The sequence below is a fragment of the Monodelphis domestica genome, chromosome 5, assembly GCF_027887165.1.
Source record: "Monodelphis domestica isolate mMonDom1 chromosome 5, mMonDom1.pri, whole genome shotgun sequence".
Classification (NCBI taxonomy): Eukaryota; Metazoa; Chordata; class Mammalia; order Didelphimorphia; family Didelphidae; genus Monodelphis; species Monodelphis domestica.
This window is the reverse complement of record NC_077231.1, coordinates 280812425-280836821: the sequence shown is the minus strand read 5'-3', so window position 1 is coordinate 280836821 and position 24397 is coordinate 280812425. Positions and strand designations below refer to the sequence as shown.

Genomic DNA, 24397 nt, shown 5'->3' with positions numbered 1-24397 from the left:
GAAGGACAGCCATCACTGCTACCAAGTATGTGGGCAGAGCCAGGTGCAAACAAAGCATTTTATCTCTGTGTTTTTAATGAGACGTGGAGTATCCTGAAACATTATTCTCTAGCATGTGGAGGACCCTCAGAATGTACATACAATGTGGGCACAGACCCTGCTCTTTCAGATTCCTCAAGCTCTCATTTCTCAGGGGGAATGTCCTCTGCTGCCATTACAGATTCTGCCACTGCAGAAAGGTTGGCCTTTGGCCATGCCTTGATCGCTATTGCAGCATGAAGAAGTCTGAAGAATCTGCATGAAGTGAATACCATCACTGCTATTTCTTCATCTATCCCAAGGAAGTCTGGGATGCATTGCCACTTGGATCTTTTCACAGGGCCCACTAGCCCTTCAGGGAATCTGACCAACTCCATCAAACATTCCTTTTCATGGTTTACTTGGAAGGGAAAATCAACCTCTTTACACAGGAAATAAATGACTAGTCAGGAAAGAAATTAGAATGCTTCCAGAGGCAGGAGTGAACAGTATGATCCCACAGACAGAACACTCACTGGCTCTGGAGTCAGAGGACCCAAGTTCAAATCCTGCCTTAGGATACTTAACTACCTAGGTGTCCAATGAGCAAACCTCGCTGGGTTGTGGGTGGTGGAATCAGGTCGACTCAAAGGCCTGTTCCAGCTTTAGTTCTAGGGAGGAGAGAAGGGGGAGAGATGGAGGGGAGGAGGGAGTGGCAGCTGATTCTGCACCATTACCTTTGCTTTGCCTCGGGGCATTATATCCCATTCCTTCTGAACCTGAACAAATGGCAATCTCATCAGAGACCCAATAATGTGAGGGAAAATAAAGTGGCCATAAGGTAGGGATCACCCCCACTGCTGGCATGGCAGCCGAGTATCAGGCTCAGGAGGATGGCGCGCACTTAACCGTCAAACTAAATAGGAAAACCCTGGACTGGTGAGTAGATGGACCATTTCCAAATCTCTTCCCTAGAACATCTGAAGACATTTGAACGTTATGTTGGTGGCTGATTTCCTCTTACAAATTCACTAGTCGGCTACTAGCTTACAGAAGTAGGAGCCGCTGTGTAAGCTCTGGCCCGGCAATATTTTCTCTTTACATAATGCTTCTGAGGGTTCAACATGCTTTCACAACCCCTTGTCTCCTTGGAGCCTCCTTGCCTGCCTCTAAAAGGAGAGAAGTGAGACAGGTAGCGTCTCCCTCCTTTTATAAATGAGGCAAATGGAGGCTGTCATTTGCCTGGCACCAGCCTTCTAGGTAATGCCCGATGGGGTGCAGGGCGCTTTCCACTCCATCAGAGAGCATCCCGGCTAGTCTCCAAGCTCCGAGACTTGGGGCTTCTTTGGGCAGAGGGGAAATACTCAGGAACTCTTTATTGATGGTAGACGATTGTAAAATGAGAAACCAAAAAGCACCCATGTGAACGTGCAGATACGAGTGTGTGTGTGTGTGTGCGTGCGCGTGTGTGCAGAGAGCGATGTGGATGGAGATGTGCATCTATGTCAAGCCTATACAATTGTATCTACACAGATACAAATACACACTCGTGTAAATCACACATTACAGATGCATACACATACACATGTGTAAAGACGTGGATATATGTACCTATAAGCATAACCTTACACATACACGTGGCTGTATGCACATATGTCTGTGTTTACACATACATACATATATCCTACTATCTGCTTCTACTGTACATAAGTATATCAATACATACACACAGATGAATACATAGACAGATTTAAATAGATGAGACTGCCCTATCTGGAAAGGAATATCAATTCATATTCACGCTACAGACTTAAGCAAAAATGTCATATAACAGAGCACAATGAGGATTCAAGTGTTCACAACTATACTTTCTGCAAAGAATTAACTGTCTAAACCCTCCAGAGCAATAAACTTACTTAAAGTTGGCATCTTGGGTATTTGGAGAATCATGATCTTCTTTCTTGAAAGCTTCCTTCCAAAATGGATGCTGTAATACCTCTGGCCAAGTCAATCTATAGAAAATAAGAGAACAAAGCCTCAAACTGATACCAAAATGGAATGGATCATTCCCAGAATGTCTCCTAAATACTTAACGTAGTTTAGTAATTATCTCATCACTTAAAAGTTCTCCTTCAAAAGACCTGGAATTTTACTTCATGAACTCAAGTAGATGGCTGCCCTTCCTATATAGCTTTTCAAATTGCTGGGACTATAAAAATGTATCCCCTGATGGCCAGCCTTCTTTAGGATGAGCCTCCAAGGCAGAGACACAGCAGCCATCACTGGGACAAGACTGAAGGCCTCTCCTGGTTGGCAGATACTAGTAGAACTAGCCCTCACTACACAAATCAGAATAGAACTGCAGTGGAGGAATTTATAAATTACTTTCCCTTAAATATGAGATTTTTTTAAACTTTCCATTTAATTCTCTTCTTAAGATACTCTACATGCTAAATAAATACCCACAAACAGTGAGTGAATAAACAAACTCTTGGAGAAAATATACAGAAGTTTCAACTGGTCCATAATGGAACAGTTTATAAAGTATTACAATCCCAAAGATCAAGATCTGCTGGTGGCCTATTCCAAGTTCAATTTAAAATCTCAAACAGTCTTCAAAGAATTATATATTAGTGTGAATGACTTTTAAATGAGCAATTATGTGGTTAGGACTCAAGTATTAGAAAGAATTTGTTCAAATATGTCACACAAGGGGCCAGACATTTATTCCACAAGGTTGTCATTGCTCAAAATATTTTAAGATGTCCTCTTTCAGGAATAATCTTAAGAACCACTTAATGAGACATAACAGAGAAATGGCCTCATTACTTCAGAGTCATCCCTTCGATTTCTGAATCCAGTGTGATCATCCACCTTATTTATAAAACGTGGCTTTGAAAAACTCGTATTTTCACATATGCCAAAATATTTATAGCAACACATCTCATGGTGACAAAAAACTAAAAACAAAGCTGGAGAATGACTTAAAAAAAAAACTGTGATGGATGAAATGGCAAATCCAAAAAACTCAGAGAAGGACTAGAAAACTTGTACAAGTGATGCAGAGTAAACTGAATAAAACCAAGAGACACATATAATGACTGTCATCACACAGATGAAAAATGAGGAAGTCAGGTCAACTCTGAGTAACTGCAATGACTAAATTTGTTTCAGAATCACAGATGATGGTCTCCTCAAGGGAGAGTTGGGAAGCTTCAAAGCAGAATGTTACATGTGCTGTTAGTAGTTCTTACCCTGCAGTTGTTGAACCTTTTTTTATTATTATATGATAACTGTTTTCATTGTGATTAGTTTCCTTGGTAATCCTTTGTGTTTTATTTTATACATTTGCAAGCATTACTCAGGGAAGAAGTCTAGCGGCTTCAACAACCTGCCAAAGTGGCCCAGGACCCAAAAAAGGTTAAGAGCTAATATACAGAGAAAACTTTCAGCTAAAAAAAAAAATTTACCTTCTAGACAAAATTGATAAAGAGAGTAATCCTCTGCTATCTTTTATTAAGAAAAATCCCAGGGGCAGCTGGGTGGCTCAGTGGATTGAGAACCAGGACTAGAGACAGGAGGTCCTAGGTTCAAGTCTGGCCTCAGATACTTCCTAGCTGTGTGACCCTGGGCAAGTCACTTAACTCCCATTGCCTAGACCTTACCACTCTTCTGCCTTGGGACCAATGCACAATATTGGTTTGAAGATGGAAGGTAAGGGTTTAAAAATAAAATGCTGAATAACTCTTATAATCAGAGAAATGCAAATCAAAACAACTCTGAGGTATCACCTCACACCTAGCAGATTGGCTAACATGACAGCTATGGAAAGTAATGAATGCTGGAGGTGATGTGGCAAAGTAGGGACACTAATTCATTGCTGGTGGAGTTGGATCCAACCATTCTGGAGGCCAATTTGGAACTATGCCCAAAGGGCGATAAAAGACTGTCTGCCCTTTGATCCAGCCATAGCACTACTGGGTTTGTACCCCAAAGAGATAATAAGGAAAAAGACTCGTACAAGAATATTCATAGCTGCACTCTTTGTGGTGTCCAAAAATTGGAAAATGAGGGGATGCCCTTCAATTGGGGAATGGCTGAACAAATTGTGGTATATGTTGGTGATGGAATAGTATTGTGCTAAAAGGAATAATAAAGTGGAGGAGTTCCATGGAGATTGGAACAACCTCCAGGAAGTGATGCAGAGTGAAAGGAGCAGAACCAGGAAAACATTGTACACAGAGACTGATACACTGTGGTACAATCGAAGGTAATAGACTTCTCCATTGGTGGTAATGCAGTGATCCTGAACAACCCGGAAGGATACAGGAGAAAAGACACTATCCATATTCAGAGGAAAAACTGTGCGAGTGAAAACACCAAAGAAAAACAACTGCTCAATGACATGGGTCGAAGGGGATATGAATGGGGATATAGACTCTAAATGAACATCCTAGTGCAAATACCAACAATAGGGAAATGGGTTCTGATGAAGGACACATTTAATACCCAGTGAAATTGTGCACCAGCTATGAGAGGGGAGGGAGGAATAGAAAATCATTTTTGTAACCAAGGAATAATGTTTGAAATTGACCAAATTTAAAAAAAAAGAAAGGAAGGAAGGAAGAAAGAAAGAAAGAAAGAAAGAAAGAAAGAAAGAAAGAAAGAAAGAAAGAAAGAAAGAAAGAAAGAAAGAAAGAAAGAAAGAAAGAAAGAAAGAAAGAAAGAAAGAAAGAAAGAAAGAAAGAAAGAAAGAAAGAAAGAAAGAAAGAAAGAAAGAAAGAAAGAAAGAAAGAAAGAAAGAAAGAAAGAAAGAAAGAAAATAAATTTTTTAAAATGCAGAATAAGTCCACAATAGCCTTAGGCTTCATTAATAGAATTCCTCTGACAAAAGAAAGTGGAATTATGAATCCTCAAACCATAAGTCTACCTACTATTATAGCTGTCTCTATACATAAAAAAGACAAATAGTATTACAATGGGATAAGTTATGCTTTGATGAGAAAAATCATATTCTCATTATTCAGCAAGTCTGTATGTTTATATATTGCAAAAAAAAGCTTGATTTTATAACACTGATATCTCCACTCAAATCACACATTCAGAAAAGGAACCGTCACCATTTTATTTTATTTTACTTAAAAAAAAAAACACCTTACTTTCTGTCTTAGAATCCATCAATACTGTGTATTGATGGATTCTAAGACAGAAGAGCAGTAAGGGCTAAGCAATGAGGGTTTAAGTAACTTGCCCAGGGTCACACAGCTAGGAAGTGTCTGTAGCCAAATTTGAACCCAGAATCCCCTGTCTCTAGGACCAGCTCTCAATTCACTGAGCCACCTAGCTGGCCCCTCTGTTGCCATTTTAAAGACACATCCTCAAAAACCACGGAAGGCCATGACACAATTTCAGTAATGGCCAGGCTTCTTTCTATAGTCCTTTCTTAAATATGCTTCAGCTTTGCAATGGATTCATTTATACTGTGATTCAAGTCATGCCTCCCATTTACAAAGATGAATAGAATCACAATTTTGGAGAGGGAAAGGACCTTAAAATAATTACATTCCAACCACTTATCTTCCAGGGGAGGTAACAGGAGCTCAAGTAGATTCAGTACTTTGCCATATGTCATATGGGTGGCAAAGTAGGGTAAACCAAGGGCTAAATTCCCCAAGTCCCATTCCAATGATCTTCCTGCCATTGTTTATAGCATATAACTCTTACTACAAAATGAAGAATGTGCAGTTCAGGCCCTATCTTTACCCCCAAGCACCAGCATCATACATACTTATTATGCCCATTGTCTCATCTGTAAATCTCTTTGGCCCTTCCTTACAGACACTAGAGTAATACATGTGCTATATCACAAATACACACAATATACACACATAAGAGCAGAAACTATATCTTTATTTTTTAATCACCCAATTTTCAGGTATCTCCTCCAACATAGGAACCAATAATATTCATTGAAGTGAAATGAATTAAAACACCTTCCAATAAACAATTATTGCAGTACATTTTTAAGTATTAGTGAAGTGGTGCACTTCATAAAGTGAGTCTGGACACCCAGAAGTTCAATTAGTGGAACCAATATTTGTTTATTAATCTATCGATTAATAATACATACCTAACTGGCCAGGACAGCCTTCCTAGTGAAAGCCGCGCCGAGGCAGTTACAGATAGTTTTTATAGGTTTACATACGTGAGAAAGGTGAAAAGGTAAAACGAGCTCATACAAAGCTAATGAAGGATATATGGCTTTAAGTTTAAAAAAATAAATGAAACGTGGCCTGGGGCAGACTGACCAGGGCAATCAAGTCTTATCAGACAAAGGCCAGATGTACCATAAATTAGGAGGATGGACCTTCCTTTGTATATCTTATCCTGCACCTGGTTTATCCAATTCTTGAGGGGGCATCCACTAGTTCCCCTGACCATCTGTTGTTACAGCCTGGGAACGTACATTCCTTAAGCCTGCTTTCTATAAGGGAAAGTATACTTTATTGATTACTACCAATTGATCGGGGACTTTGTTTTACTCTATTTCATTAGGATTTCATATAGATGTGTTTTCCCCCACAAAGACAGCAATCCTTATGAAGGTCTGAACTACAATTCAGCAGAGTGACATATATCTGGCCTGACCCAGAGAATGAAAGGGAAATATATTATCTGGGTTCAGGAGTTAGAACTTATTCACTCCACTGGAATCTGACATAGAATGTAAAGACAAAAAAGCAAGAAAATTCACTCTCTTCTCAGAGCTATCTGAAAAGATAATCATAAGAAGTAGTCCCCAAAGAATAAATCTGCATTAGGAACATCCCTATTCTAAGATTGGGGATGGGGGAGGGGGGACAGATGCACCAAAAGAAGCATTGAGTTGGTAACAAAATACTCTACCTTTTTTGAGGCTCCTTTTGAAGTAATCCATTAAGTAAACTTGCAAATTCAGATGATGCTTCAGGAAGAACATTATCTATAGGAAAATTAAAAATTCAGATATTAAAAAATTTAAATAAGCAAAAATATGAAAATTTATTGGTACACGTCAATATTTCTAAAAGGAAAAATGTGAATTAATTAAAATTACATCATTCAGTTTTAAAAGAAGGAAAAAAGTAATATTTTTTAAAAACATTTTACCCAAGAGTATAAAGTTATACAGTTCTAAAATTCCCAAATGAGTTATTTATATTTCCCATCACTTGTAATTAATCATCTGCCTTACAAACATGTAGCTCTCTCTAACTACTAAATATTTTTTACTCTTTGATGTACTTTCTTTTATTTTAATTAGGTAAGATTCAAATATTTGTATCCATTTACATTAAAGTTTATTTATAACAAACATGACCATTAATTTGGTTCAATTTTAGGTCCAGAATATTGCCTCTGTGCACTGACTATCGAAGATATATGCAATGAAAGACCAGATCTATGATTTGACCATTTAGTTGCCTATCATAGTCTGGAGAGTCAGCAATCATTCTTTTCTTCTCTGTGCATAATTAAGCTAAATACTTTTAAAGTGATTACAGTTCTCATTTAGAACACTTTGCCATTTTCAAAGATTTGATGGAATTAGGACAACATCATATACAAACAAGACAATCTCCACCTACAGAAAAACCATTGCAATTAGACACTGCATAGGGACAGCCTCCATAACTGTATTAGACATCTTTGGGGTACATTCATGTCTCTATTTTATTCCCTGCCTATCTAAACAGGAAATAGAGGAGAATGCATGGATTGATGCTGGGAAACTGAATAGAGTATTAATAACTACAAGCTCTCCAAGAGAAAAAGTAGATCTTCTTAAAAACAATATTCTACCAGTGTTAAAGTTATGGATAATTCAAATGGCAAAGTGAAAGTGCATGATGGGTTAGAACAATCTATAACCTATTACCAATTAATAACTGCTTTAGAAAAAATGGCACAAGAGATGGATCTAGAGGTGCATTACTTAAAAAGAAGGTGGCTGATAATGTGCCAGAAGCAAAAGAAAAGAGATGGATATCTCATGTATTCAATAAATATCCAAAAAATGACAAGAGAGCTAGAAAAAGGTCTCTAGAATAAGGGATAGACCTCCTGCAGAGGATTTATGGGAAGGCACAGACAAGAGCTACACATCATGAGAAGGCAGGGAGGTGTTACATGGATGGAGGAAGAACTCACAGTGCTGAAGTCACAAACCCATTAAAGTAAGTCATCATGAAATGCAGTATGTTACAGCAGAATTTCTCAAACTGTGTTCCACTAAGACCAAAGGTTCCGTAATGTACTCTACAGGATTCCACTAAGAAAAATGTTTGTAATGGTGAACTAGCATACTCAACAAACAAACTCCTCTCTGCTGTTTGTGTCAGTTGTACATAAATGCAAGCATTCTTCCAACAGGCAGAACCACTGCAAATCAGCCTATATATATTCACAACTAAAACATTGGTTTCTTGATGCAGAAGATGATTGTGGAATAAACTTAAGAGTCAAAGAATTACTAGAAATTACTCCAACCAATAACTGAAAAGGAATTCCCACTACAAATACATGGTAACGACTTCCGGTTAAGATGGCGGCTTAGAGAAAGCTGAAGTTCAGATCTCCGGAAAACCCTTCCCGACCGATCTCAAACTAGAAGCTCCTAAGGCGCCGAAATTCAAAACGATCAACAGCACAGACCCTGGGAACCCTCCTCCTGGACCTGGACCCGGTTCAAAAGGTACGGCTCCCCTTAAAAGCCAGAACCCAAGATCCCTCGGACCTCAGGGGTAGGAGCGCAGAGTCCAAGGCTCCCGGAAGCGGCAGCCGCGCCGGGCTCAGAGAGCAGGGTCTGAGGAACAACAACCCTCAGGGTCTTCTACCCAAGTCCCAGTCCGGGTGAAAGTTACTGCCTGGGGCTTCCGCTGCAGAGAGCCTGTTGGTCCGGGTGAAAGTTACTGCCTGGGGCCTCCGCTGCAAAGAGCTGGTCGGTCCGGGTGAAAGTTACTGCCTGGGGCCTCCGCTGCAGAGAGCTGGTCAAAACAACAGCAACCCTCAGGGCGGGCAAGACAGCCTCACGGGCTAGATCCTGCTATCCAAGTCTCAGTGAAAGTCTGTGCTCTCGGAGCTTGGGGAAGCGGCAGCCCATCCCCCCGCAGGCCGACGAAACAGCCTCACGGCCAGGGATTCTGAAGGCAACTTCCGGAAATCGAGCCAGGGGGAGAGTGTGGCCTCGTGGTCCGACCCTTCCATTCCAGTTCCAGTGAGGCATATTCAGTTTAACCCAGGGAACGCTCATAGAACCAACATCTGCCCAGGACTAAAGCCTCTGATCACCAGACAAAGACAAGAAAAGCCAATCCTCCACGTTCAGAGATGACAAACTCCACAGAAGCACAGAAGCCCCAAAATACCAAGAAAAATAAGAAGAAAGGGGCGACTCTGGACACATTCTATGGAGCCAAAATACAAAATACAGAGCAGATAGAAGAAGATATACAAGAAAATTCTCCAAAATCTTCCAAAGGAAATAGAAACTCTCCACAAACCCATGAAGAATTTGAATCAGAAAGGACCAAAAAGATGGAAGCCCTCTGGGAGGAAAAGTGGGAAATGATGCAAAAGAAATTCACGCATCTACAAAACCAGTTTGACCAAACTGTAAAAGAAAACCAGGCTTTAAAGCAAGAACTAATAAAGCAAAGCCAAAACACCAAGAAATTAGAAGAGAACATAAAATATCTCACCGACAAGGTGATAGATCTGGAAAACAGGGGGAGAAGAGAAAATTTAAGAATAATTGGACTCCCAGAAAAGCCAGAAATAAACACCAAACTGGACATGGTGATACAAGATATAATCAAAGAAAATTGCCCAGAGATTCTAGAACAAGGGGGCAATACATCCACTGACAGAGCTCACAGAACACCTTCTACACTAAACCCCCAAAAGACAACTCCCAGGAATGTAATTGCCAAATTCCAAAGCTATCAAACAAAAGAAAAAATCCTACAGGAAGCCAGAAAAAGACAATTTAGATATAAAGGAATGCCAATCAGGGTCACACAAGACCTTGCAAGTTCTACGCTGAATGATCGTAAGGCATGGAACATGATCTTCAGAAAGGCAAGAGAGCTGGGTCTCCAACCAAGAATCAGCTACCCAGCAAAACTGACTATATACTTCCAAGGGAAAGTATGGGCATTCAACAAAATAGAAGACTTCCAACTTTTTGCAAAGAAAAGACCAGAGCTCTGTGGAAAGTTTGATACCGAAAATCAAAGAGCAAGGAATACCTGAAAAGGTAAATATTAAGGAAAGGGGAAAAATGTTATCTTCTTTTACTCAAACTCTCTTCTATAAGGACTACATTTATATCAACCTATGTATACTAAAATGTGGGGAAAATGTAATGTATAAATAGGGGGTAAAGAAAGACCAAATAGAATAATGGTTCTCACACAAAGATTCACAGGGGAAGGGGAGGGGAAGAAAACTCCTATAAGAAGGAGAGGAAGAGGGGGGGGGGGTTTACTTAAACCTCAATCTCAGGGAAATCAACTCTGAGAGGGAAAAACATCCAGATCCATTGGGATCTTGAATTCTATCTTACCCAACAAGGGTAGGGAGGGGGGAAAACCAAGGGGGGGAGGGGGAGAGGGAGAACAAAGAGGGAGGGAAGGAGAGGGGGGAGGGGGAGGGAACAAAAAGGGAGGGACTAAAAAGGGAAACATCAAGGGAGGGGACAAGGGGGACTGATTCAAAGTAAATCACTGGACTAAAAGGTAGAGCCGAAGAAGAAAAGGTTAGAATTAGGGAAGGCAATCAAAATGCCAGGGAGTCCACAAATGACAATCATAACTTTGAACGTGAATGGGATGAACTCACCCATAAAACGTAGACGAATAGCAGAATGGATTAGAATCCAAAACCCTACCATATGTTGTCTTCAAGAAACACACATGAGGCGGGTTGACACCCACAGGGTCAGAATTAAAGGATGGAGTAAGACCTTCTGGGCCTCAACTGATAGAAAGAAGGCAGGAGTGGTAATCATGATATCTGATAAAGCCAATGCAAAAATAGACCTGATCAAAAGGGATAGGGAAGGTAATTATATTTTGTTAAAAGGGACTCTAGACAATGAGGAAATATCATTAATCAACATGTATGCACCAAATAATATAGCACCCAAATTTCTAATGGAGAAACTAGGAGAATTGAAGGAAGAAATAGACAATAAAACCATACTAGTGGGAGACTTAAACCAACCATTATCAAATTTAGATAAATCAAATCAAAAAATAAATAAGAAAGAGGTAAAAGAAGTGAATGAAATCTTAGAAAAATTAGAATTAATAGACATATGGAGAAAAATAAATAGGGATAAAAAGGAATACACCTTCTTCTCAGCACCACATGGCACATTCACAAAAATTGACCATACATTAGGTCACAGAAACATAGCACACAAATGCAAAAAAGCAGAAATAATGAATGCAGCCTTCTCAGATCACAAGGCAATAAAAATAATGATTAGTAATGGTACATGGAAAACCAAATCTAAAACCAATTGGAAATTAAACAATATGATACTCCAAAACCGTTTAGCTAAAGAAGAAATCATAGAAACAATTAATAATTTCATCAAGGAAAATGACAATGGCGAAACATCCTTTCAAACCTTTTGGGATGCAGCCAAAGCGGTAATCAGAGGCAAATTCATATCCCTGAAAGCTCATATTAACAAACAAGGGAGAGCAGAGATCAATCAATTGGAAATGCAATTGAAAAAACTCGAAAGCGATCAAATTAAAAACCCCCAGCAGAAAACCAAATTAGAAATCCTAAAAATTAAGGGAGAAATTAATAAAATCGAAAGTGATAGAACTATTGATTTAATAAATAAGACAAGAAGCTGGTACTTTGAAAAAACAAACAAAATAGACAAAGTACTGGTCAATCTAATTAAAAAAAGGAAGGAAGAAAAGCAAATTCACAGCATTAAAGATGAAAAGGGGGACAGCACCTCCAATGAGGAGGAAATTAAGGCAATCATTAGAAATTACTTTGCCCAATTATATGGCAATAAATACACCAATTTAGGAGAAATGGATGAATATATACAAAAATACAAACTGCCTAGACTAACAGAAGAGGAAATAGAATTCTTAAATAATCCCATATCAGAAATTGAAATCCATCAAGCCATCAAAGAACTTCCTAAGAAAAAATCCCCAGGGCCTGATGGATTCACCTGTGAATTCTATCAAACATTCAGAGAACAGTTAACCCCAATACTATACAAACTATTTGACATAATAAGCAAAGAGGGAGTTCTACCAAACTCCTTTTACGACACAAACATGGTACTGATTCCAAAACCAGGCAGGTCAAAAACAGAGAAAGAAAACTATAGACCAATCTCCCTAATGAATATAGATGCAAAAATTTTAAATAGGATACTAGCAAAAAGACTCCAGCAAGTGATCAGAAGGATCATTCACCATGATCAAGTAGGATTCATACCAGGGATGCAGGGCTGGTTCAACATTAGGAAAACCATCCACATAATTGACCACATCAACAAGCAAACTAGCAAGAACCACATGATTATCTCAATAGATGCAGAAAAAGCCTTTGATAAAATACAACACCCATTCCTATTAAAAACACTAGAAAGCATAGGAATAGAAGGGTCATTCCTAAAAATAATAAACAGTATATATCTAAAACCAACAGCTAATATCATCTGCAATGGGGATAAACTAGATGCATTCCCAATAAGATCAGGAGTGAAACAAGGATGCCCATTATCACCTCTACTATTTGACATTGTACTAGAAACACTAGCAGTAGCAATTAGAGAAGATAAAGAAATTGAAGGCATCAGAATAGGCAAGGAGGAGACCAAGTTATCACTCTTTGCGGATGACATGATGGTCTACTTAAAGAATCCTAGAGATTCAACCAAAAAGCTAATTGAAATAATCAACAACTTTAGCAAAGTTGCAGGATACAAAATAAACCCACATAAATCATCAGCTTTTCTATATATCTCCAACACAGCTCAGCAGCAAGAACTAGAAAGAGAAATCCCATTCAAAATCACCTTAGACAAAATAAAATACCTAGGAATCCTTCTCCCAAGACAAACACAGGAACTATATGAACACAACTACAAAACACTCGCCACACAACTAAAACTAGACTTGAACAATTGGAAAAACATTAACTGCTCATGGATAGGACGAGCCAATATAATAAAAATGACCATCCTACCCAAACTTATTTATCTATTTAGTGCCATACCCATTGAACTACCAAAATACTTCTTCACTGATTTAGAAAAAACCATAACAAAGTTCATTTGGAAGAACAAAAGATCAAGGATATCCAGGGAAATAATGAAAAAAAAACACATATGATGGGGGCCTTGCAGTCCCAGACCTCAAACTATATTACAAAGCAGCAGTCATCAAAACAATTTGGTACTGGCTAAGAAACAGAAAGGAAGATCAGTGGAATAGACTGGGGGAAAACGACCTCAGCAAGACAGTATACGATAAACCCAAAGATCCCAGCTTTTGGGACAAAAATCCACTATTCGATAAAAACTGCTGGGAAAATTGGAAGACAGTGTGGGAGAGACTAGGAATAGATCAACACCTCACACCCTACACCAAGATAAATTCAAAATGGGTGAGTGACTTAAACATAAAGAAGGAAACCATAAGTAAATTGGGTAAACACAGAATAGTATACATGTCAGACCTTTGGGAGGGGAAAGGCTTTAAAACCAAGCAAGATATAGAAAGAATCACAAAATGTAAAATAAATAATTTTGACTACATCAAACTAAAAAGCTTTTGTACAAACAAAACCAATATAACTAAAATCAGAAGGGAAACAACAAATTGGGAAAAAATCTTCATAGAAACCTCTGACAAAGGTTTAATTACTCATATTTATAATGAGCTAAATCAATTGTACAAAAAATCAAGCCATTCTCCAACTGATAAATGGGCAAGGGAAATGGATAGGCAGTTCTCAGATAAAGAAATCAAAACTATTAACAAGCACATGAAGAAGTGTTCTACATCTCTTATAATCAGAGAGATGCAAATCAAAACAACTCTGAGGTATCACCTCACACCTAGCAGATTGGCTAACATAACAGCAAAGGAAAGTAATGAATGCTGGAGGGGATGTGGCAAAGTAGGGACATTAATTCATTGCTGGTGGAGTTGTGAACTGATCCAACCATTCTGGAGGGCAATTTGGAACTATGCCCAAAGGGCGACAAAAGAATATCTACCCTTTGACCCAGCCATAGCACTGCTGGGTCTATACCCCAAAGAGATAATGGACACAAAGACTTGTACAAAAATATTCATAGCTGCGCTCTTTGTGGTGGCCCAAAACTGGAAAACGAGGGGATGCCCATCAATTGGGGAATGGCTGAACAAACTGTGGTATATGTTGGTGATGGAATACTATTGTGCTCAAAGGAATAATAAAGTGGAGAAGTTCCATGGAGACTGGAACAACCTCCAGGAAGTGATGCAGAGCGAGAGGAGCAGAACCAGGAGAACATTGTACACAGAGACTAATACACTGTGGTATAATCGAACGTAATGGACTTCTCCATTAGGGGCGGTGTAATGTCCCTGAACAACTTTCAGGGATCCAGGAGAAAAAAAACACCATTCATAAGCAAAGGATAAACTATGGGAGTGGAAACACCGAGAAAAAGCAACTGCCTGAATACAGAGGTTGAGGGGACATGACAGAGGATAGACTTTAAATGAACACTCTAATGCAAATACTATCAACAAAGCAATGGGTTCAAATCAAGAAAACATCTAATGCCCAGTGGACTTACGCGTCGGCTATGGGGGGTGGGGGGGAGGAAAAGAAAATGATCTATGTCTTTAACGAATAATGCTTGGAAATGATCAAATAAAATATATTTTTAAAAAAAAAGAAATATTAAAAAAAAAGAGAAAAAAAACAAAAAAAACAAAAAAAATACAAATACATGGTAAGTAATCATCTAGCTTTTGCTTGAAATGCCCCAATTAGAGGGGGATTCATTATCTCCTAGGGCAGTCCATTCTCCTTTTGGACACTTCTGGTAGAAAGATTTTCCTCCCATCATGTCTCATTCTTCCTCTCTGCATCTTCTACCCATTATTCCTAGTGCTGCCCTCAGAGGTCAAACAGAAGCCTAAACCATTGTCCACATGAAAACCTATTAGATACCTAAGCCAATTATGTCTTCTCTTCAGACTAAACTACCCCAATCCCTTCAATTTACCCCATATGAGGCAGAATATTGAGGTCTTCTACCATCCATATTATCCTCTATATTTGCTTCTTTGCCCCTCAATGTCTTCCCTACATGACAATACCCTTAGTCTAGGCAAAGAAATGGGGCATCTCATCCTCTGAAATTGGAGCAGAGGATGGGGAAAGACATCCAAAGATTTGAGGACATGGTATAGAAGAGAGGATGGAGAAACAGTATGTGCAACTGGTTTTCTCAGGGAAAGAGGGGGTAAGATCATCAAGTCAAAGAGAAGGGATAAGTTATATCACTGAGGATTTACAGGAAGTTTAAAAGGTTAAAATCAGAGCCTATAGAGAAGGTTCATGAGAGTAAATGAGATAAGCAAAATAGCTGTGTAGCAATGAGGGCCCACTTAAGCTTAGATGTCACAGAATTCTGGTAGAACCTGTGAGGATAACTTCACTCCTTCTCTGGGAATGTTTTAAGGCAAAAGAACAGAGCAGAGTGTAGAGCAGAAGGGCAGGCAAGAGTGAGAGCTGTAGCAGGTAGGCCAGTGACAGGATCTGGAGGAAAGGCAAGGAAAAATTGGAGGAATTAACAATGGAAGCTACAGGTAGATTTACACAGAGTGAAGCAGAAAGAGAAATGGAAAAATAAGAGGTTATAATCAGAAAGGAGAATTACAGAATCATTAGGGATAGCTAAGATGAAGGTGTAAGTTGTAAGAACTGATGAAGTAAAAAACCATGATGTTTGACTGGGCATTTTAGGGTAGTAACAGAGAAGAAGGCCGGGAACCAGGCATTCAACTTCTAAAAAGAGGCGAAATCACCTGAAACAAGGGTCAGCACAGGCTGCTAGACACAGATGGAGTAAACGTCAAAGGAGCAATGCTAGTGAGGGAAGGATAGAAACAGGGCAATGGGCTCTGGAGTATGCCAACTCCTCCTACTGACCCTGAATGTCAAGGACATAAGAATGGAAAGAATGACAAGAAATGAAGAAAGCCAAGCTACTATGACAAACCCAAGATGGAAAGAGAGCAAGGAGAAAAGAGACAGAATCAAAGTGCATTGGTTAACAATAAAGTAGGATGTCTTTTTGCAAGAAGGGGAGGTTGGACCAGGTCAGGGCCAGGGAAAATTTCCTGTTGTCCTTTAAACTGACAATAATGTGGAAATAGATAGCAAAGAAAAAGAAGTTTTACCTCTTTGCACCAGCAGAGGGAGACTAAATCACAGGAGTTAGGAAGCATTTTGCATTTGCAAAAGAATGCTCTCTTGGAACAAAAATTCCCCATTTGCTATTTCCTGCCTGCTTTCCATTAGCTTTACAGTTGCCTGATTTTTTTTTTCCCTAGAAGATTCAGTTCAGTAGGAAAATGTTTTTGGCTGAAAACTGTCAGGCTACATGTTCATATATTAAGGAGATTTAACTACAAAGGTCGGATTAATGTGAGGAAAAGATTGTCGCCAGCAATCAATCACACTGCCTTAATACATGAGCTTCTGTTTTAGATTTTGATTACATCTCCCCAGGGTAGCTGTGAACATGCCTACTAATACCCAGTTGAGAGGACTAAAGAAGTTTCCTGGACTTGATTACTTATCAATCCAGATGGGCTCAAACAATTATGAATCTATGCCATCCCTCTGTACTGGATCCCCCCCCCTAAAATTAGGAGATCAATCAGATAGCCAGCCACTTAAAGAAACCCTAAAAGACAGGAAGGAAGGAAGGAAGGAAGGAAGGAAGGAAGGAAGGAAGGAAGGAAGGAAGGAAGGAAGGAAGGAAGGAAGGAAGGAAGGAAGGAAGGAAGGAAGGAAGGAAGGAAGGAAGGAAGGAAGGAAGGAAGGAAGGAAGGAAGGAAGGAAGGAAGGAAGGAAGGAAGGAAGGAAGGAAGGAAGGAAGGAAGGAAGGGAGGGAGGGAGGAAGGAAGGGAGGGAGGGAGGGAGGGAGGGAGGGAGGGAGGGAGGGAGGGAGGGAGGGAGGGAGGGAGGGAGGGAGGGAGGAAGAGAATTCTAGAAAGAGAAAGGGGAATTAATTCAACAATATCCAGTTGCTGGAATTCTGGGACTCAGACACATAATGAGAGAAGGAGGCACTGGAGGCAGAGGAAGATGAAAAAAGATTTAATGCCAGACTCTTTGAAAGAGAATCATTGGGATACAGAACAATTCTGAGGGACGTATGAAAAAGAATTCTATCCATCTCCAGAAAAAGAACTGCTGGAGTATAAAGGCAGATGAAAACATAAAACTTAATGCTTTTTATTTGATTATAAATTTTAGGGTTTTAGTTTTATAGGATTATTCACTTACACAAATGAATAATATGGAAATGTTTTGTATGATAATACATGTATAACCTAGATTGAATTGCTTGCCAGCTCTGAGAGGGGAGAGGAAAGAAAGGGAGACAATTTGGATTATATAACTTCGGAAAATTCTTGTGGAAATTTGTTATTCAAATAAAAAAACATTTTTAAAAAGAAAGGGAATCACTAGGAGCAGCTAGTGACTAAGTGTATTGATAGAGCACCAGGCCTGGACACTGGAGGTCTGGGATTCATTCAGATCTAGCCTCATATACTTCCTATCTGTGTGATCCTGGGCAAGTAACTTAACCCCAGCTGCCTAGATTTTACACTCTTCTGCCTTGTAAACTATACTCAGTATCAAATTTAAGGCAGGAGGAAGAGGAGAAGAAGAAGAAAAGAATAATTTTTAAGGCCCAACAGCTAAAGGAACCGAAAGAAATAAATCAAGACCCGTAAGAAGAAAAAACTGGGACTTTGCCTTTGCTATTACTGTAAATTATTCCACATGGTGCCAATTTGAGGGGAAGAAAAATGTCTCTCTAGCAATGACAAGTTCAATTCCCTTCCCAAGAGACTCAATACCAGAAAAAGATAGTAAGAGTCTGAGGCATTGAATAGGAAGAGGGAAGTCAGAACTGACTGCAGAGGGAGTACAATTTTATCCTTTATTGATGGGCTAAAATGAATAATAAAAATTGTTACCCTGAGTGCTTACATGGGAATTTTTACCCACACGTAATTCAGTTAAATTCAATAACACTTATTAAAAAAACACCTATTATGTGTGAGACACTGTGATGGTGATACAAAGACAAACATGAAAATCCAAACCACAAGGGCATAAACTCCTTCCAGATCTAATAAATAAATAAATAAATAAATAAATCTATACTGAACAATCTATGATCCTGAGAATAAATTCTTTTATTTACTGTTGTTCTAATTTAGCTTGGAAATGTTTACACTACAATTAAACACAGATAACAAAATGATCTAGTTAATATAACAATGTTAAACTTTTAACATTTTAAACATCACTTTGGTTATGAGAGCATCAAATATTTCCTACAGTTTTCAACTAATGGTCAAAAAAAGACTATTAAAAAACTATTAGTTGTTCTATTAAGATAAACTTTTCCCATTTCACTACCTCAGAGTATTGTATTAAAGAGTATTATAATGCTCCCCAAAGATTCCAGCAAATATATAGAATAAAAATGAGCAACAGTGAATATAAATTTATTCTTTAAGTTGTGAAACCAAGTAAGAATTATTATGAAGGGTCTAGAGGCATAGAAATATTAAGTAAACAAATGTGATGAGAAATAGTTTACCTTTTGGTATAGGTGGCAAAAAATCTTGATATAAAATCTGTTCAACTAAGGAAGAAAAACTTTCTGAGAAGAATGGTGGTCTTCCTAAAAAAGACAAAATCATTTGTAAAATTAGGTAATACTTTGCTATCAACAAACTTTCCAAACCAATCTTAATCTGCAATTATCAGGACTGTCCAATACATGTTGATATGAGGACCAACTTTTCTACTTTAATAATATAATGTCCAAAATAAGAGAAGCGATAGTTTCACTGTACTCTTCCCACTAGATTCTAAGCTATTTGAGGGCAAGGGCTGCCTTGTTTGTTTGTTCAAACTTGGATTTGATTCCCCAGAACTTAGTTTGGTACCTAGCACACAGTAGGGGCTTAATAATTTTTGACTGACTTCTTGTCCTGATTAGACCACCTAGTCAATTTCTAGGGACCCCATTTTTAAAAAGGCATCAACAAGGTGAAGCTCATCCCATAAAGGGTATCCACTATAATGGGAGGATTGGAATCCACACAAGAATCAGTGGAAGAAATCAAGTAAGTTCAGCCTGGAGAAGATAAAACTGGGTTTAGGAGAGGAGAAAAGTAGGACCACACTGACAGCTGTCCTTGACCATGTGAAAGGAAGAGGAATCACATTAGTTCTGATTAACACCAAGGACCAATGAGAGAAAACTAAAAAGAGGCAGATTTCAACAAAAACTCCCAAACTGGCATAATGATACATAAATGGAATAGGTTGCCTTTAGAAGACAAGTTATTAATACTTCATCTGATTTTTCTTCCTAATATGAAAATAGCCTTTATGTTTGTATTTTGAAATGTATTTTCTAAATATATATATAAATTCCTCTAGGGGTCAAAAATTCATCATTTGTGATCCATATTTATACATAGACTATAACTTAATTGCCAAGAGGTACAGAGAGGAAACTTCTAAGGATTCAAATAACTATGCTCCTTTTAATAATCTATGCAATTCACTAATCTTGATGAAGACAATAGTCTATAATTAGGGAAGATGAGGGAGGACCTAGATCTGTGATTTCATCCAGTTTTCTATATCTTATTGTCTTGGGGAGCTGCCTGAGATTCTGAGATTAAGAGATTTTCCCATGGACTTGGGTGCTAGTGTTTCCCAGAGGCAAGAAATGAATCCTAAATCCAAAACTAGTTTTATATTTTTTGTGGCATAGTGCTTTTCAGTACATTATGTAAATATATACACATATAAATAACTGTAGAAGAGAGGAGAGGAGAAAAAAAGGAGAGGAAGGGATAGGAGAGGAGAAGAGGGGAGAAGAGGGGAGAAGAGAGAAGAGGGAAAAGGAGAGAGGAGGAGAGAACCTCTAAATACACCTGTACTTGCTAAACTATCCAGTTGATTTAGGTAAATTCATGTAATAAAATAAAAAGTCAGTCAAACCAATTATTATCTTAAAGGTAGGCCATTTGGACAAATAATTTATTTTATTAAATATTCTCTCAACTTAGCAGTTCCTCAACAAATAAGCTTGATGTTATGAATATTCATGAGGTATTTACTAGCTATTTTAAGTAAAATTTAAAGAAAAATAAATTACCTGAAAACATTTCATAAAGTAGACAACCCAAAGACCAGAGATCGCTTGCTATGGAGAAGTCCATCCCCCTTATAACTTCTGGAGCAGTGTAGATAGGAGAACCTAGTCAAAGTACAAATTACAGCCCAACAGTATTAAGCGCAAACTTTTCCGTGAGACCCAAAATAATTTATCTGGGGAGAATGAGATTAATAAAAGAGAATACAAGAGGCAAATGAATAATGAAGTCTGAATGCTTCTTACATTTATTCTAATTGGAAAGTTTGATTTTAAAAGTAGAATTTGGTAAATTATTATGAGAATTCTATTTTTTATAAGATATTGAGTAATTACAGAAGTAAAAGCATTTTTCCTATGTTAATTAGTTTGAATCCCATTTAAATTATCAAAATTCAAAATAATACTAAAATTCATAAGCATCTTACATATAGTCTTCCTTAAGTTAATAATATATTTGCAAGATAACAAAACCTAAAATAATACCTATAAGAATTTCAAAATAATATATATATATTCATTTTCTCTAGGAAGCATGCATTAAAACTACTTTTTTAAAAAAAATCCAAATAGTATCAATAAATTTCTAGCACTTCTCATTAGTGACCCTTCTGGACAAGCTCAATCTTCAAAGTTAAACAGAATCTGGTTCTGAAGTTCTGCTCTGTCTTTCACTTGTTGCACAGTTGACACTGAATCACATGAACATTATTGAAATGTCTTAGAAGTATCATAAAAAGCATTATATAAATTGGAAAAGTATTTGTCCATCAGTCTAAGAAGACCAAAAAATCAATATTCTATTAATTTGCAAAAATAAAATTTTTAGCAAATACTTCATGTGTGTTTTCTTTCTCAACCTCCTATCTACCAGATGCTCATTAAAGGTTTTACTGCTACAGCTGAAATGAGACAATAAATCTGTCTTCCCAAATTATAATTGTTGCATTTACTAGCCTCACTGTTGCCATTATAATTATTTCTAAAGGGAGATAGCATACAATGGAAATGGCTAAACTCTACCACATTTTTTCTTTTTGCGAAACAATTACTAAGGTACATAAGGCCTTACAAAAATGAGAATTAAACAGATAATTATTCTATAATAACAACTGACAAAGAATAAAAAAAATTTTTTTTGAACCAAAAACACAGGCAATATATCTTATTCAACAATTCTGGTGGCCTAAAACTGGTGTTAATTGTTTGGCAGTTCCTACAGACAACATACCTTTGACTCGGCTTCTCATACATCTTCTTGTTAGCGTCTCACCATCACCTGCACCTTCTTCTGAGGCCACCAAAGCAAAGAACTCTTCCAAATTTTCCCCTTCTGCTTTGGCCAAGCTAAAATTACTGAATTTCAATGTGCCAGGTCCTTCCAAGAGGATCTATGGAGATGTAGAAATAAAACTTGAAAAGAAATCTAATTGCTCCAGAACTTCCTCTACAAATATTCTACCCCATTGAAGGAATAAAATCTTATTGTAATTCATTAAATTTCTATCACGACTGTACTGATTTTCCAAATAAAAGGCAACTGGTAAGAATGCAAGATATTTTTAGCATTTTCTTTGCAATTTAAGCCCAATGTTAAAAATTGAATAATTGCATTAAAACTCTACTTTAAATTGACAGAAAAAAGTTAAGTGAATTGTTTGTTTTTTAATTTAAAAAAAGACTAGATATACAATTGGTTCCCTGGCCCCATGCTGAAAGCTATAGCAGCCCAGAGAAAGGTATTCTCAGGTTTTCTTTTCTTTTAAAAAAAATTTTTTTAAACCCTTACCTTCCATCTTGGAGTGAATTGTGTATTGGCTCCAAGGCAGAAGAGTGGTAAGGGCTAGGCAATGGGGGTCAAGGGACTTACCCAGGGTCACACAGCCAGGAAGTGGTTGAGGCCATATTTGAACCTAGGTACTCCCATCTCTAGGCCTGGTTCTCAATCCACTGAACTACCCAGCTGCCCCCTCAGGTTTTCTTAAGGATGGACAAGGCTCCACTCCCAGTCTGCCCATGTAAGCAGCAGGTGCATGATGTGCTCATCTACATGCTACCAGTATCTTATATCTTTCTTGTATCTCACAGAATTAAAATACAAAAACTGGCTTAATAAAATCACTAGTCTCAGGCAACAGCATTAACTAAAGGTCCATCATATGCACAGAAGTTCATTGGGCTGGTACCTCACACACATTAAAATTATGGACATATTAAAATTCAGCATCAATCAACTGGCATGTTATACCTATTTAAAGACTTTTTCCTCATTTGAAAGCTATATACAATCAAACTATAAGTAGTTTGTGTTATGGATACCAGTTAATGAATATGCAAATCAGAGGATAAAAATCTCCAAATTACTCCATTAGCATTCTCTTTATATATCATAACAGGTTAACATATATAGGAACTTGTATTTTAATGCCTAAAAAAAAAAAAGAATTTTAAACATTTAGGGAAGTGCTTTGCCTACAGTTGGTGCTCAAATAGTTATTGAACAGATAAGCAAACTGAACCTATGTACTTGCCATAATATGAAACATCTGCTAAATTTCAGGTACTTGTGGAGACTTAAGAATTTTATTCTAAATAACATTTGTTTTTTGTAAAGTGATCTCTTTAGTTTTGACAAGAAAAACATAAGTAGCAGTTTAAAATCACAAATTTGCTACTCTTTTTCCCTACTGTAGCCACTAAATAGCTTGCAGTTTTAAATTTCAACATTTATTTCATAATTTAAGGTGCCCTAAATCCTAATAATAGACCTATTAAACTGAGACTATCCACTGAGCATTCCATCACCCAATAAAAACATTGTAACTTTCATTAAAAAAAGAACCCGAAGATATTCTAGTTCTTTCTTTAAAACATTCATCAAGGTTTTAAATTATAAATTATCAACTTCTCTGAAGATAACTCCCTAATGCTTTTTTAGTCTGAGTTTAGTTCTTATCATTAGTCACTTAACAATGAATATTTATCTTCTGTACAAAGCAAATCTTTGCCGTGGAACCTGCATAAATACAAACTGTTATCCAATGACTGGTTATCCAGATTTTATTGCTTTAAATCAAGTAGACTGTGGGCTAGAAAGGTTTTTACTGCAACTGGAAATCATTTTGTTCCTGTATATAAATGGATTTTTTTCATGTTTGTTCACAAATTAGAATGTCATATTCATAATCTGTATTTGTGATGCCTTAATTCCAATATGCAATTAGGCAGTGAGTTCTTTATAAAGATGGTTTATAGAGTCTTTACACAAACACTATAGAAAACTTGAAAGCAAAAATTATTCCAGTAGCACACCCAATTGACTTCAGAGAGTCTTCAAGTCATCACTTCTGAGATCACAGTAGAATTAAACAGAGAAAGAACAAAATTGATCTTTAGCATTGAAATCACTTTGGACATTCTTTGCAATGCAAAGTTTAAAATGAACTTCTTTAACAGAATAAAAGCCACTTGTAACTTCATAGAATATGATGAACTGTCGATTCCAGCAATCACTTGGTCTTAGACTACAAGCAAAGTGAAGGACCACAAGATGGCGATTATCTGAGAACTGTAGTAGCAGATTACTACTGCTTTGGAAAGAACTAACTCTCACCAATAACATGTTCAATTCCTCTTAATATATCATATATGAAAATAAGCACATAATTTTAGCTCACCTAAAAAAAGCATGCCACATAATGACACTAGTATTTTAATATCTAAAACTTCTCTTTTATTGAGTTATTAGGCCAAATCACCCAAGTCCTAATTTAAAAGTAACAAATGATAAACCCAAAGACTCCAGCAATTAGGGCAAAGACAAAAACTGATAGGAAAACTGACAAAAATCAGATATAGGCCAAC

At 37.5% G+C, this 24397-nt stretch overlaps 1 protein-coding gene across 2 annotated transcripts in view; it reads right to left on the bottom strand.

Annotated features, from left to right (window-relative positions):
• ULK4 (unc-51 like kinase 4) overlaps positions 1-24397 on the bottom strand; it is a 678848-nt gene that overhangs the window by 631143 nt on the left and 23308 nt on the right. For both annotated transcript variants that reach the window (XM_007505056.3, XM_007505057.3), the window contains exons 5-9: positions 21765-21924; positions 20537-20638; positions 18959-19042; positions 6925-7000; positions 1935-2030 (exon numbers count right to left, since the gene is read on the bottom strand). In XM_007505056.3, the coding sequence (XP_007505118.1) occupies positions 1935-2030; positions 6925-7000; positions 18959-19042; positions 20537-20638; positions 21765-21924 (518 nt within the window). The remainder of the gene's footprint in view (positions 1-1934; positions 2031-6924; positions 7001-18958; positions 19043-20536; positions 20639-21764; positions 21925-24397) is intronic.